The sequence below is a fragment of the Nothobranchius furzeri genome, chromosome 3, assembly GCF_043380555.1.
Source record: "Nothobranchius furzeri strain GRZ-AD chromosome 3, NfurGRZ-RIMD1, whole genome shotgun sequence".
Lineage (NCBI taxonomy): Eukaryota > Metazoa > Chordata > Actinopteri > Cyprinodontiformes > Nothobranchiidae > Nothobranchius > Nothobranchius furzeri.
Genome location: NC_091743.1, coordinates 50,211,478 through 50,225,191, shown reverse-complemented (window position 1 = coordinate 50,225,191; position 13,714 = coordinate 50,211,478). Strand labels below are relative to the sequence as shown.

The window sequence follows — 13,714 nt, the reverse complement described above, 5'->3', positions numbered from 1 at the left end:
TTGTTGGAACACATCCTGCAATCCCCCTTTTTAAATGGGGGACAAGTTTTCCGTCCAGTGAAACTGCCCCCGATGTCCACGAGATATTACAGACCCGCATCAGCCAACACAGCCCTATGACATCCGGAGCCTTGCCACCAAGGAGCTTTTGACCACCTCAGTGACTTCAGCACCGAAGATTGGAGAGCCCAACCCAAAGCACACACGACCCTGCAGCCACAGCTCCGGTCGGCCGCCTCAACAATGGAAGCGTGGAACATGGCCCACTCGGACTCAATGTCCCTTGCCTCCAGAGGAACATTCTGGAATTTCTGTCGATGTTGGAAATTGAAACTTCCTCTGACAGGAGACTCCGCTAGACGTTCCTAGAAGACCCTCACAATAAGTTTGGGCCTGCCAGATCTGACCAGCATCCTCAGCCACCATTGAAGCCGACTCACTACCAGGTAGTGGTCAGTTGACAGCTCCGCCCATCTCTTCACCTGAGTGTCTAAGATATCCAGCCGCAGGTCAGATGAAACAACAACAAAGTTGATCATTGAGCTGCGGCCTAAGGTATCCTGGTGCCAAGAACACATACTCCAAAAAGGGTGGGTCTGAGCTATATTCTGGTGCATAAGCACAAACCACAATCAAGATCCATCCCCCCCACTCGTAGGCGGAGGGAGGCTATTCTCTCGTTTACTGGGGTAAACCCTAACGTACAGGCACCAAGATGGGGGCAACTTGTACGCCTACCCCTGGTTGGCTCCTCTCAGAGTGGTAGAGTGTCCAGCCCTTCTCAAGGAAACTGGTTCTGGAGCCAGAGCCACGCGTTGTAGTGAGTCCGATATCCAGCTGGAACCTCAGGCTCCTTCCCCACCAGAGAGGTAACATTTCACATACTGAGAACCAGCTTCTGTAGCCAAGGAATTGCTTTAATATTCAAGTTTATTCTTCAGTCAGTGGCAGATTGTAATAGTTGTACAGTTGCACGCAAGGAAGGTTCACACTGAAAAAAAGTTTTAGAACTAGGGCTTGCATTAAGAATTTTAATTCCCATGCCTCAAAGTAGGAAAATATTACGTTCAGTAAATGTCATGTGGACCAGTTTTAACATCATCATTAATTGGTATTAAATTGAACATTTTCTGAGGTTTGAACACATTCCAACAATTCTTGTTTTAAAAAAATATCTTGAAGATAAAAGGTGGTAAATACTTTTGATAGGCACTGCTAAGGCCTGTGTGTGCATGCGTGCATGTGTGTGTGTGTGTGTGTGCATGTGTGTGTGTGTGTGTGTGTGTGTGTGTGTGTGTGTGTGTGTGTGTGTGTGTGTGTGTGTGTCTAAATGCGTCACAGCTATGTGTGCCTCCACGTTTGCCAATGGGGCATTTAAGCTGGGCACTTATGCAACTGCTCTGACTTTCCATAACAGGCAGGTTGAGTTACTGGAGAGATACCTTGTGCTCCCCCAGTTCAGCAGCTCTCACTGCCTCTTTCTATCAGTCAGCTTCAGCTCCAGGACCATGGCACACCAGGTTGCCGTCGACCCCACAAAGATGGGCGAAGGCCGAGCGATTGCTGTGCTGACTTCCGGGGGAGATGCCCAGGGTGAGTGGATGGTTTCTAAAGCGGTGTTAGGGGACAGCAGGACATTGGAAGGTGTTGAGAGTATTTAAACTCTTGAAATGATAATAGGTAGACCGACTTAGGCTGGCGTACATATCTGACAGTATTTAACCTACGAATGGTTAACGGGTGTCTAGTGTGATGATGTTCATGCTGATCTCTCTGGGTTGAAGGACTAAAACTGGCTCCATTTTTGAAAATTAGAAATGCCAACAACATATTTAAATCTACATAAATTTGACATTGACAATAAATATTCAACTGAATGTGTGTTAGTATATGTTCTCTGTGATGTATTTTAGCTGTCACAGAGCTGACTCATATAAAAGGGTGGTTGGAGGTGCTAGACTACAGACAGTCCTCTGACCTTTAACTTGACGTGGAACATGTTCTTGACCTTTGAAAGTTGTGCCAGTGACCCCACACCACTCAAGTCTAAACATGTGAGAACTGGAGCAATCCGCTTTTTACATTTCTTTAAAATTATGAATGGACGTATAAATAAATGCAAAGATAGCTATCGTTTTCTTCACTCATTTTTTCGAATTTTCAGTCAAATTTGCTCTAGATTACATTAATAATAACCACTAATTTTAGAGACATGACCTTTCTTTCATGTATGTGTAAATTAGTGAGAACGGCTCCCTCTTGTGCCTTATCTTTGCTTTGTAAGAGGAGATGTCTCTGGCACCCTTGACGTAAACCTATCCACAGCTTGTCCTTTAAGCGACCCCCCTACAAACACACACCTAGCGGGAAAGCACATGGCTATATAGTTGTGCCGACCTGTGTTGTGGTGCTTGCTGCTCTGATCTGGTGTTTAGTGAGGTAATATAAAACTAAGATTTTCACAACACTCATGCAGCTCAGCAAGAACCTGTTTAAGAAAATGTCATGCTGCTATCATGAAAACGTAAAGAAACTGTTGTGATCTTTCTAAACATGAGTTATGAGAAACTGATATCCCAACTGCTTCGGATGACTCTTTGATTTACCTCAGTTTGGAGGTTAACTCTGATAGACTGACATGCTAATGGCTAGTCAAAAGAATGCAGAGTCATAAATAGACTGCTGCCATCTTAAATGTATACTTAGCAAATTTTTCATATTTTTAAATCATTTTCTTTAGCCAGCATGTGCTAAAATCATTCTTTACAAGGTAATTAAAGGCCACCCAGCTGCAACTGCCCCCTGTGGCCAGATTATTCTACTTCCACGTTGACCATTTACAGTGGCAATGAAAAGTCTCTCAGACCCCCACTGTCCCCTGTGGCCAGAATCCTGCGCTTGCAACTTCAGAGTGTCGGTCCGTTCTGTTGGACTTAGAAGAAATTGAGCTGACATACTTGGTGCTGCAGTCGGATTCCAGCAGGTTTCCTGCATGTTTTAGATCATGAACACAGCTGATTTGTTTCATTTAGTGATGATTCACCCCTCTAGACACTAAGGAAGGCTGGGAGACATTTCTGCTGTTAGATTAAGGTGTTAAAACGACATATGCACAGCAACGAGGTAGGTTTTGGTTCTACAAACGCACACTAGGGAGTGCTAAAAGCAAGCCAAAACTAGCTTTAACACTTTGATGCATGAATTATGAAATCTTCAACCATGATTTTGTTAAACAATTTTTTTCATTGGTCTTTGGGTGTGAATGAAACAAATTTCAACAAATATTTTTTGTAAAATTTTATAATTTACAAATAATTTATTACATGTCAACCTCAGTGGACAGCGTGCATTCTGAACATGAAATATGTTGGCTTGACTTACTGAAGTCCAAATGGAGGGGCTCAAATGCAATAAAGTCTTCAACAGCTGTGCTTAATAGCAAAAACCAATAAATAACAATTTTGAGTACCTGTCCACTGTAGCGACCATTATGCATCAAAGGGTTAAAACAATCCCACTCAAAATCGTTTCACGTGTGTAGGTAATTAACAGCATACAGTGAAACCAACTACGATGTGATGAACTTTTAAAGTATGTTATGATAGCAACTCCTCTGTTTTGTCCTAGCTCTTAGCCTGTCGGTCTGTTTCTCCACGCTTCCTGTCACTGAATTTATTAAAATAAATCCCAAAACGGTTAAGATTTTAAAGCGTACAAAAATAATGTTTTAAAAGCAGGAAAAGACAGCTTCCAAGTGATGATCGCATATGCTGATGAGAAATAAATCCACAAACTCTTCCTGCAGGCATGAATGCAGCTGTGAGAGCCACTGTTCGAGTAGGACTGTACACTGGAGCTAAGGTGTTCTTTGTTCATGAGGTAAAAACCCTCTTTGTGATCTTTCAAAACAAACGCAAATAATTTTTTTGTTCAATCCAACAATCATAAACTGAGAGATGAATCCATTCTAATGCTCCATAACAAGAATGTGCAACTTGTGTTGGCTTCTTCTGCTAGATTAAGAATTATTTAATTAATCCCAATATTTGCTTCAGATAAACTATTTGTCCTTTACAGCTTTGTATGTAAAGAAAAATATTTGTGTGACTCAAACAGCTGCTTCTGTCAGGATGAATTCCTGCATGGTTAAACCTTGACCTTTTTCCTAGCAATGACCTTTTTTCCAGGAAGTGAGATTGTGTTACATTTTGTCGCATGCTGACAGGGTTACCAGGGTCTGGTGGATGGAGGGGATCATATCCGTCCTGCTACTTGGGAGAGCGTATCAATGATGTTGCAGTTGGTGAGAACCGGAGCTATATACAGTATCTGACGTGATCACGGTGTAGTTTTTTCTGCATGGTGCAGCTCTGTAGGTCAAACAGTCACTTAAATGCCAACGGTCATTAAAAAGTTTAATGGATCTTTAACTTGAGTTTAAAATTATCGTTCCTTTTTTGTTTACCTTCAACCAGGGTGGAACCGTAATTGGTAGTGCTCGCTGTCAAGATTTCCGCACCAAAGAGGGACGCACCAAGGCCGCCTATAACTTAGTCAAGCTGGGAATCACCAACCTATGTGTCATAGGAGGTGACGGCAGTCTAACGGGTGCCAACCAGTTCAGGACAGAGTGGAAAGACCTGCTGGCAGACCTCATTAAAGCTGGTGAGACTCAATTCTATGTGTAATATTTCTAATAAACCTGTAATTTTGTGATTCTCTTCAGTCAGCATTGTGTTGCACGGGTTTATCAGTCATCGTCACGTGACTCTGTCCAGGAAAAATCAGCTCAAATGAGGCCAAGAATTCCTCCCACCTTAACATTGTTGGCATGGTGGGCTCCATTGACAATGACTTCTGCGGGACAGACATGACCATCGGCACTGACAGTGCTCTGCATCGCATCATAGAAATAGTGGATGCCATCACAACCACAGCACAGAGGTACGCAGTCAGACTTCTGAATGTTTAAAGATGGAAACAGCAGGCAACCAAGTTGAACTTGTGTTTAAGTATCCTTCTTCTCTGCAGTCACCAGAGGACCTTCATCCTGGAGGTAATGGGTCGGCACTGTGGGTGAGTACACTGCTTGCACTTGGTAATGTTAAACATCACAGTGAAAAAAGAAAAAAGTTTTTAGATTTTATTTGAATTCACGTTGTATGAGGTGTGGTGGTCGAATGCCATCTAAAATATACATGCATTACAATAAGATCAGTAACAACCAACGCAGCCGAGCAAGTCTAATTCACAAAAAAATTTGACTTACGGAAGTAGGAAAAGTGTAAATTTATTAACAAGGGCTGCGTTCCATTTAGAAGACACCCTGTTCATTAGCAGCTGAAGGAATGGAATGGATGCTCATCTCAAGATGGACACAATAGCTTATTTCGAATCCACTGTAGGCTTTTTGATTTTATTTTATTTTTTTCCACACTACAATGAGAGGATGTTCCTCTTGCAGACAAAAACCCATTTTGGGGTTCTAGGCATTATTTAAACTGCAGATTAGGTTTAAAAAATTACTTAATCATATTTGTGGAAATTAAACTCCCTGCTAGAGTCCAGGTGTAAGTGTTTACAGTCCAGGGGTCTCATTATCAAACATCATGTAGAATACTTACTAAAACCGTACTTAAGCTCAGCAAAAAGAAATGTACTTATGCCAAGTAGGTTTGTGATCCATCAAACATGGTGTACATGCTCTCCATGTCCAAAATGTGCGTAAGCCAGGTCCTTAGTCAACTTAAAGTTGCGCACATTTTTCCGCTACGTTTTCTTTCATAAATCCCAAAGTTTGCATGGAAAGTTGCTTACGCAGTTTTCCAACCCTGTTTTGTGCGTAAGCAAGCTTGATAAATGAGGCCCCAGGGGAGGAGGTATCCAGACTCGATACTCCCTGTATAGGGAGAATTGGGTTGTGATGATGCAGCAACAACCACATCAGGCTGTCTGCAGCCTGCTGGACACACCAGCATAAATTTGCAGCTGAGGCATGAAAATGCACGTGTGAACCCGAAAATCGCTTTGAGGAAGTGAAATTAATTTATGTATAAATTTATGTGCAAAACAATAAAACATTAGCAACAGAAAATAGCAATGTAACATGGTCAAAGGCTCCAAAAAGTGGATTGTACATGAACAAGTTCAAAAGGAGTATGAAGAAGCCTACAGTTATTTTGTTGCACCCCGTTTCTACATTTATAACTAATATTAGGTTCAGTTACTCCATTAATTTAAAAAATATATCTTTCTCACAACTGTGTGCTATGGTCCCGGCCAAGTCTCTGAGCAAAGTCAAAATCACGATCAAAATCGCAGCATCTCTCCTTTACTTCTCAGTCTTCAGCAACCTCTCAAACAAAAAAAATGTTCATTTATTCAATCACCAAGAATATGTTACTAGAATGAAATGCAGCTGGAAACAATTTTACTAGCACTGTCTCAAACAAAGCTAGTGTTTTGCTTGTTTTCTATTATCCATCTTTAATTTCCAAAAAATGGTTATTTAAAATGTTTTCAGCTGACGTCTGGTTGGTGAGCGATGCTGACGCTGTTGTGATTTTATGTTTACAGTTACCTTGCCTTGGTGACCGCTCTGGCCTGTGGTGCTGACTGGGTGTTCATCCCAGAGATGCCCCCAGATGACGGATGGGAGGAGCATCTGTCCAGAAGACTCACTGATGCAAGCATCTTGCACTGAATCATCATCTTCATGATCAGTCTGGCTTCACGTTGACCCTGTGACCTTTTCCCTTTTAGCAAAGAGGCCGTGGCTCTCGGCTGAACATCATCATTGTTGCAGAGGGAGCAATAGACCGCAGTGGGAAACCAATCACCTGTGACATCATCAAACAGGTGAGTAACTAATTATAACACAAACTCAGTTTATATAAAGCCAGGGGCGTGTCCAGGGAGTGGCCTGGGGTAGCACATGCCACCCTTGGAATCTGATTGGCCACCCAGGGTGCTAACACACTAATTTACCTTTAAATATTCTTTTCATTGTCCACAAAAGGCTTGGGGGTAAAACAAAAAAGGCATAACCATTGGTGCCACCCATGCACAAAGCTGTGCCTCACCTGGGCCACCCCATTTTAAAAGATCTGGACACGCCACTATATAAAGCAAAGAGATAATTAACTTTGTGTTTTTGAAGTTGGTATCAACGAAGCTAGGCTTCGACACTCGAGCCACAGTCCTGGGCCACGTTCAGAGAGGAGGAACTCCCTCTGCGTTTGACAGAATCCTGGTAAAACCTTTTAACAGTTGATCTTATCATTAAAATTGTTTTTTTTTTAAGTTCTTCTAACTGTCTTGCTTTTTGTTTTGTTGTTTTTCAGGCAAGCAGGATGGGTGTGGAAGCAGTTATGGCCCTGTTGGAGGCCACACCTGATACTCCTGCCTGTGTGGTCAGCTTGTCTGGAAACATGGCTGTCAGGCTGCCGCTCATGGAGTGCGTGCAAGTCGTAAGTCAACTCAAACATTACCAAGGGAGGGACATAACCTGGCTATAGGTTTAACATTTTAAGTAGTGTTGTTTAAATGTGTTTACCACTTTGTTTTACATTCTAGACTAAAGACGTCACAACAGCAATGTCAGAAGGGCGGTATGAAGATGCAGTGAAGCTCAGGGGAAAGTGAGGCATGCACCTTTGCGTTGTTTATTTTTGAAGAACAAATCTTGTTCTGTGGTTTGTTGCAAATGGCTGCATGATGCTGTTCTTATTTTCCTAGGAGTTTTGAGAACAACTGGAACACTTACAAAATGTTGGCTCACGTGCGCCCACCAGACACAAAGGTTCAGAACTACATTACTATTGTTTCATTCAGAAAGATCTCCCTCTCAGCTATGAGTTTTGTGGTTGATCTGATGACATTTCCTGTGAATTTGTCTTCGTCAGAGTAATATCAACATTGCCTTAGTGAACGTAGGAGCCCCCTGCGCAGGGATGAATGCTGCAGTTCGTGCAGCTGTCAGGACTGGGCTCCTTCAGGGTCACCAGATGCTGGCGGTGCATGACGGATTTGATGGCCTGGCGCATGGGATGGTAACATATTTGCACATCAATACTGTGTGTGTGGTCTGGTGTTCAACATTAGCTTGGGTTATAAATGTGAAACGGTAAATGACATCTAAAATTCTGTTCAGTTTATTGATACATCACCTCCCAGTGGACAATCAAACAGGTCCAGTTCAAATTCAGTTGTATGCAATGCATTTAAATCTATTCATGCTAAATACTATTTTTGATAGTTTTTAAAAAATCACTGTTTTGTTTTATGACAGTATGTAACCTGCATGCATGCTCTCCCCTGCACAGATTGAGCCTATCGGTTGGTCTGGAGTGGCAGGATGGACTGGGAAAGGTGGATCCATGCTGGGCACAAAGAGGTACGAAACAGTTATTTTTTACCTTAAACTTTGCAGAGATGATATTTTATGTTTTGTTCTTTTTGTTTTTGAAGAACTCTGCCGAGTGAGTTCATAGAAGAGATCAGTCTGAACATCACTAAGTTCAACATCCATGCTATCATCATCATTGGAGGCTTTGAGGTGAGCAGGGCTTCATTCTGGTAAATGTGGCGGCAGATTTGTCTGGTTATCATTGCGTCTCTTTACAGTACCGGTGAGACTCACTTGTTCTTCTCTTCCAAACAGGCATTCCTGGGTGGTATGGAGATGGTGCAAGCCAGAGAAAAGTATGAGGAACTGTGTATTCCACTTGTTGTTATTCCTGCTACGGTCTCCAACAATGTTCCAGGATCGGACTTCAGTATCGGCACTGACACTGCCCTCAACACCATAACTATGGCGAGCTTCTGACTTGACATAAAACACAGTCAGGACTATTTTTTACTGTTTTAATATCCTATGATGGGTTTGTGTTTGCAGACATGTGACAGGATCAAGCAATCTGCTGCTGGAACTAAGAGGAGAGTGTTCATTGTTGAGACTATGGGAGGATACTGTGGCTACCTAGCAACCATGGCTGGGTTAGCATCTGGAGCTGACGCTGCATACATTTATGAAGAACCTTTTAGCATTCACGATCTTGAGGTGTGTGTGTGTGTGTGTGTGTGTGTGTGTGTGTGTGTGTGTGTGTGTGTGTGTGTGTGTGTGTGTGTGTGTTTGCAGTAAAAAATCCAGTGTCATTTCAACTCTAGGAGAGTTGATAACATGCAGATAACATTTGGTCCCACTCGAAAATAGTAAAATTTACTCTTTAGACAGTGTTACATTTTCTGTGTTAAATTTACTCAAATTAGTGTTAAAATTGCCATTGAAATGTGTAAAAATATTTAATGCTGCAGTTTGATAACACTCTCCGGTGTTATTTTCTATTCCTCCAGAGTTAAATCTTGCCTCTCCCCAGTGTTAAATTAAAGATCTAGTTCATGTATATATATATATATATACCAAAAGTAAACTCAGAGAAAAGGAAGCTGTGAATGCATTTACCATCAATGGCAAGATTACCATTCCCAAATACAATTGCAACATTGAAATCCACTGTCCACTTTCACAATACTGTGGGGGTTAAATACCCTGCATGAACATTAACAGCAGTGCTGAACAGCAAAACACCTTGTGATAGCAGACACGGTAAGGCCAAGAACAGACACTTCCCTCTCACTCCTGGTTCAGCCAGATCACATCTAAAATGCCTCTAAGCACTCTGGGAAATTAAAATAACTCTCTGTAGAGAAGAAATTAACACAGCATGTCCGCAGAATTTAATGCTGGCTTTTAACTCTGCTGTGAACTGGTTTACTCTGCAACTAGTTGTAAATACTCTATCTAGGTTAAACTAAGTTTACACTGCAAATTTAACACTCCGTTTTTTTACTGTGTGTGTGTGTGTGTGTGTGTGTGTGTGTGTGTGTGTGTGTGTGTGTGTGTGTGTGTGTGTGTGTGTGTGTGTGTGTGTGTGTGTGTGTGTGTGTGTGTGTGTGTGTGTGTGTGTGTGTGTGATGTATGAGAGGAAACCAATGACATCCATCAGTGATAAAGTGATCTGAGGTTTGTTTTTAGTTGAATGTGGACCATCTGGTGGAAAAGATGAAGACCACCGTGAAGAGGGGACTCATTCTCAGGTTAGATAGAATCCCTCCATTTATCGTCTTCATAATCATTTTTACATTTTTCATTCGGGGCTTCTCTTCCTTCTCTTTCTCTGTTATTGATTAAGAAATGAGAAATGCAACGCAAACTACACCACTGACTTTATCTTCAACCTGTATTCGGAGGAGGGCAAGGGTGTGTTTGACTGCAGAAAAAATGTTCTGGGCCACATGCAGCAGGTCTGCTGCTCACTTACCTTCTGTTGCTTTGCCACTGCTACATATGTCATTGTTTTAACAAATTCCTTGTCACAAGTGTAGTTTAATCTGTTTTTTCTGCTTAGGGTGGAACGCCCAGTCCGTTTGACAGGAACTTTGGCACAAAGATGGGGATGAAGTCTGTTCTTTGGCTGACTGACAAGCTGAAGGAATGCTACAGACACGGTGAGGACTCAAAGATACTCAAAGAACAAGTTGTGTTGTTTTATTCTGTTTTTGTTTCTGTGCTCATCAGTGTTGTGATTTCAAATCAAACTTCCAGGTCGCATCTTTGCCAACTCTAAGGATTCAGCCTGTGTGTTGGGAATGAGGAAACGTGCTTTAGTCTTCCAGCCGCTGGCAGAACTTAAAAATGAGACTGACTTTGAGTAAGACTTCATTGGCGCCCTCCCTAATTTTTTATCTTGACTCCTACTCTCAAACACACAACTAACAATGTTTAGAAAGTTACTTTAAGAGTGTTATAATGTATGACAACATAAAGAAATTGTATTTATTTCAGTACAATACTGTTAAGTCTAGATAACTGACATAATGCTGTTTTATTTCAGTCTGGGTGGGAAGATAAAGTTTACATCCAAGACCAAAGTGTATTTATGTCTTCTGGAAACAGCTTCAGTCCACAAACTGTCAGAGTGACTACTGTGATGTTGTAAAACTTCCGACTGCCATCAACTTCTTTAAAGCTACAATGGCGAATCTGCAAAACAAATTAGCTTAAAACATTTTTTAAGCCTCTTAATGATGTTCTAACAGAAAATCAAATAGTTTTTGAAGATAAAAAAATGCATCAGCTTAAGGTATTTGAATAGACAAATGTCGCAACACATAAATATCTGCTGCAGATAAGACGCGTCATAAAAACACACTTTCAAAACATTGATGAATTAATAAAAAACATGCAGAACAAAAATGACTTCATTTAGTTTTTCATCGGTGACTTCTGACAAACTTCATGTTTGTTTTCATTTTTGCCTTATTTCATTGTTTTCATGTTGTCTCCTGCAGACATCGTATTCCAAAGACCCAGTGGTGGCTGAGGCTGAGGCCCATCTTAAAGATCCTGGCCAAGTACAAGATCAACCTGGACACGTCTGAGCGGGCTGCAATGGAGCATGTCATCAAGAAGAGAAGCTTCGTTTCTCAGTAGCTTTTCAACATGGTGACTCTGGGCGTGGTCTATCCCTGAAGCGCCGTGTAAACTCAGCTTTAAGGAAAGTGCTTTAGAAATAAATAAATGATAACAAAACACTCTTGGACTCAAAATATGAAGTCAAATCCTGTGTGTGATTGATTTTGTTTACTGGAAATTTCGATGAGCTGAGGTGTAAAATATTTCTCAGTTGTCTCTAGCTTAGACAGTTAGTGCACTGAGGTTTTGATATACCTTGAAATGTTTTTAATCACTAATTTTTAGAAATTTTCATTGAAATTTAAATCCACCCACCTGTGTTCTGTGTATCATTTGAGTTAGTTGTACCCAAAGTCAAGCCACTGTTATTTATACAGACAAATAAACGTAGGCTATTTCAGATGCTTTTTAGCAGAATCCTGTCACTAAGTCACAGTCTCCTTCTTTCTTTTGTTGCATCTGCAAAAAAAAAAATAAAAATAAAATAAAATAAAAAAAGAAAGAAAATAAGAAAACACCCAAACTACAAAAGTCTGATTAACATGAGCATTGAGTTGAACTGCAATGAGCTTTTACCAGAGCAGGATTATACTGTATTTGCTGCTGCATCAAGTGCCTGCACTTTAGTGAGCCTTTTCTTATTTCTTGTTTTTGGGCATCTTGTAGGCTACATGGGCTACACCATCCCTCTGTGCCAAATTATGGGCTGAAGAAACTCATACTAAATAAGTAACATTACATTTTTTGATCTATTATTTTATAAAGTTGACTAGATCAGGATCATCTTCTGAACAAGCCGACAAAGCGTTGAAAGGTAAAGCTTTAAGTGTCTTTTGTACAGACGCAATAGTTCATTTTTGCTATGCAAGTCCTCATTCTCCTCTTTTCTCTACCTGCTACAGGTAGAAATAGAAGGAATGAATGTTTAATTTGATTAAAAGAGTTTTGTACATTGATCGGTTGTGAAATAGTTGAATCAAAATTGGAATGAGTTGAAGCCAAACCTTATTTGTCCATTCTCACGATGCATGAACAACTAAAAGAGATTCTAAAAATTAAACATAAAAAATAAACCAATATAAAAACAAAACACACATTAAAATAAAATAGTAGAATAAATATAAGAGAAAGGATGCAGGATAGGAAATGTACATTTTAAATAAGCTCTTTACAAGAGGGTCGTTAAGGTAATAACGGGTAGTAATCAAATAAAACGTTGTTTTCACACACACACACACACACACACACACACACACACACACACACACACACACACACACACACACACACACACACACGATGCATAACATTGTCATTAAATGGAAGAAGATAGGCGTGGCCGACGTGTTGGCTGAAGAAGAACAGAACCGGAGATAAAACAAGTTCTGGTTCGGAGCAAGAGTTTATAAAGAGGTTAGCGAGATCCAGCTTTTATTTTGGTAACCAACTTCCGCTTATTGGTAAGCAAATTTGCATATTAGCAAAATGTTTAAGTACCAGCTAAATATTTATTTTCCACGATGTTATTTAGCTCCACACTATATTTTATATTTTTGGGTCAGACTTAAATATTTACTTCCCAAATACTGATTTTGCAAAGTATATGTTTTGCTCTAAAATAAATATTTAGCTGGGATCTAAATATTTTTTTCAGAAAATAAATATTTAATTTACAAATCAAATATTTAATTTACAAATTAATTATTTAGTTCCAAAATAAATATTTAATTAGGAAATTAAATATTTAATTAGTGAATTCAATATTTATTTTACAAACTAAATATTTAGCTTAGACCTAAATATTTGGTTTGCAAAATAAATATTTAACTATAAATTAAATATTTAGTTTGCTAACTAAATATTTATTTGGAAACTTTAACATTTATAAATGTATGAATAACATGGTGAAAATATGACTTTGAAAAAGTGAACTCCCAATTTTTTTTCTTATAATATGCTAAATAACCAAAAATATTGCTGTTAGATTATGACTGTTTGACTTTACAAATGGCACCCCATAAGTAACTATGCTGGGAGAAGAGATTCTGTGGTGATGTCACACTTGCTAGAGTGTAGTTGTAATACAAAATTTTACAAGCTAATAAACCTTAACCCCCAGAGACCCAAATTTAGAAAACAACTGCAAAATCTTTTTTAACCTTTCACATGTTGTTACAGGAGGCCAGATAAACGGGCCTATTTACACATTTTAACAGCCAATAGTGTTGCAGAACTGAA

The 13,714-nt window shown here is 40.0% G+C and overlaps 1 protein-coding gene across 1 annotated transcript; it reads left to right on the top strand.

Annotated features, from left to right (window-relative positions):
* The first annotated feature begins 1,378 nt into the window (after positions 1 to 1,378).
* pfkmb (phosphofructokinase, muscle b) lies at positions 1,379 to 11,622 on the top strand. Its single transcript, XM_015957048.3, has 22 exons — positions 1,379 to 1,593; positions 3,806 to 3,879; positions 4,226 to 4,303; positions 4,476 to 4,665; positions 4,779 to 4,944; positions 5,032 to 5,076; positions 6,577 to 6,685; positions 6,763 to 6,858; positions 7,160 to 7,252; positions 7,344 to 7,469; positions 7,576 to 7,640; positions 7,738 to 7,801; positions 7,905 to 8,051; positions 8,325 to 8,395; positions 8,470 to 8,557; positions 8,663 to 8,815; positions 8,897 to 9,061; positions 10,037 to 10,098; positions 10,194 to 10,305; positions 10,410 to 10,509; positions 10,607 to 10,712; positions 11,353 to 11,622. Exons 1-22 carry the CDS (start codon positions 1,509 to 1,511, stop codon positions 11,492 to 11,494), a joined length of 2,337 nt encoding a protein of 778 aa, XP_015812534.2. The 5' UTR covers positions 1,379 to 1,508; the 3' UTR covers positions 11,495 to 11,622.
* Positions 11,623 to 13,714: the final 2,092 nt, after the last annotated feature.

What these genes read in the sequence shown, in the direction of transcription:
- pfkmb (XM_015957048.3), top strand. Translation starts at nt 1,509, where the DNA reads ATGGCACACCAGGTTGCCGTCGACCCCACAAAGATGGGCGAAGGCCGA. An exon ending in CCTGTGACATCATCAAACAG is followed by an intron (nt 6,859 to 7,159) that starts GTGAGTAACTAA and finishes GTGTTTTTGAAG; the next exon opens with TTGGTATCAACGAAGCTAGG. An exon ending in AAGAGGGGACTCATTCTCAG is followed by an intron (nt 10,099 to 10,193) that starts GTTAGATAGAAT and finishes TTATTGATTAAG; the next exon opens with AAATGAGAAATGCAACGCAA.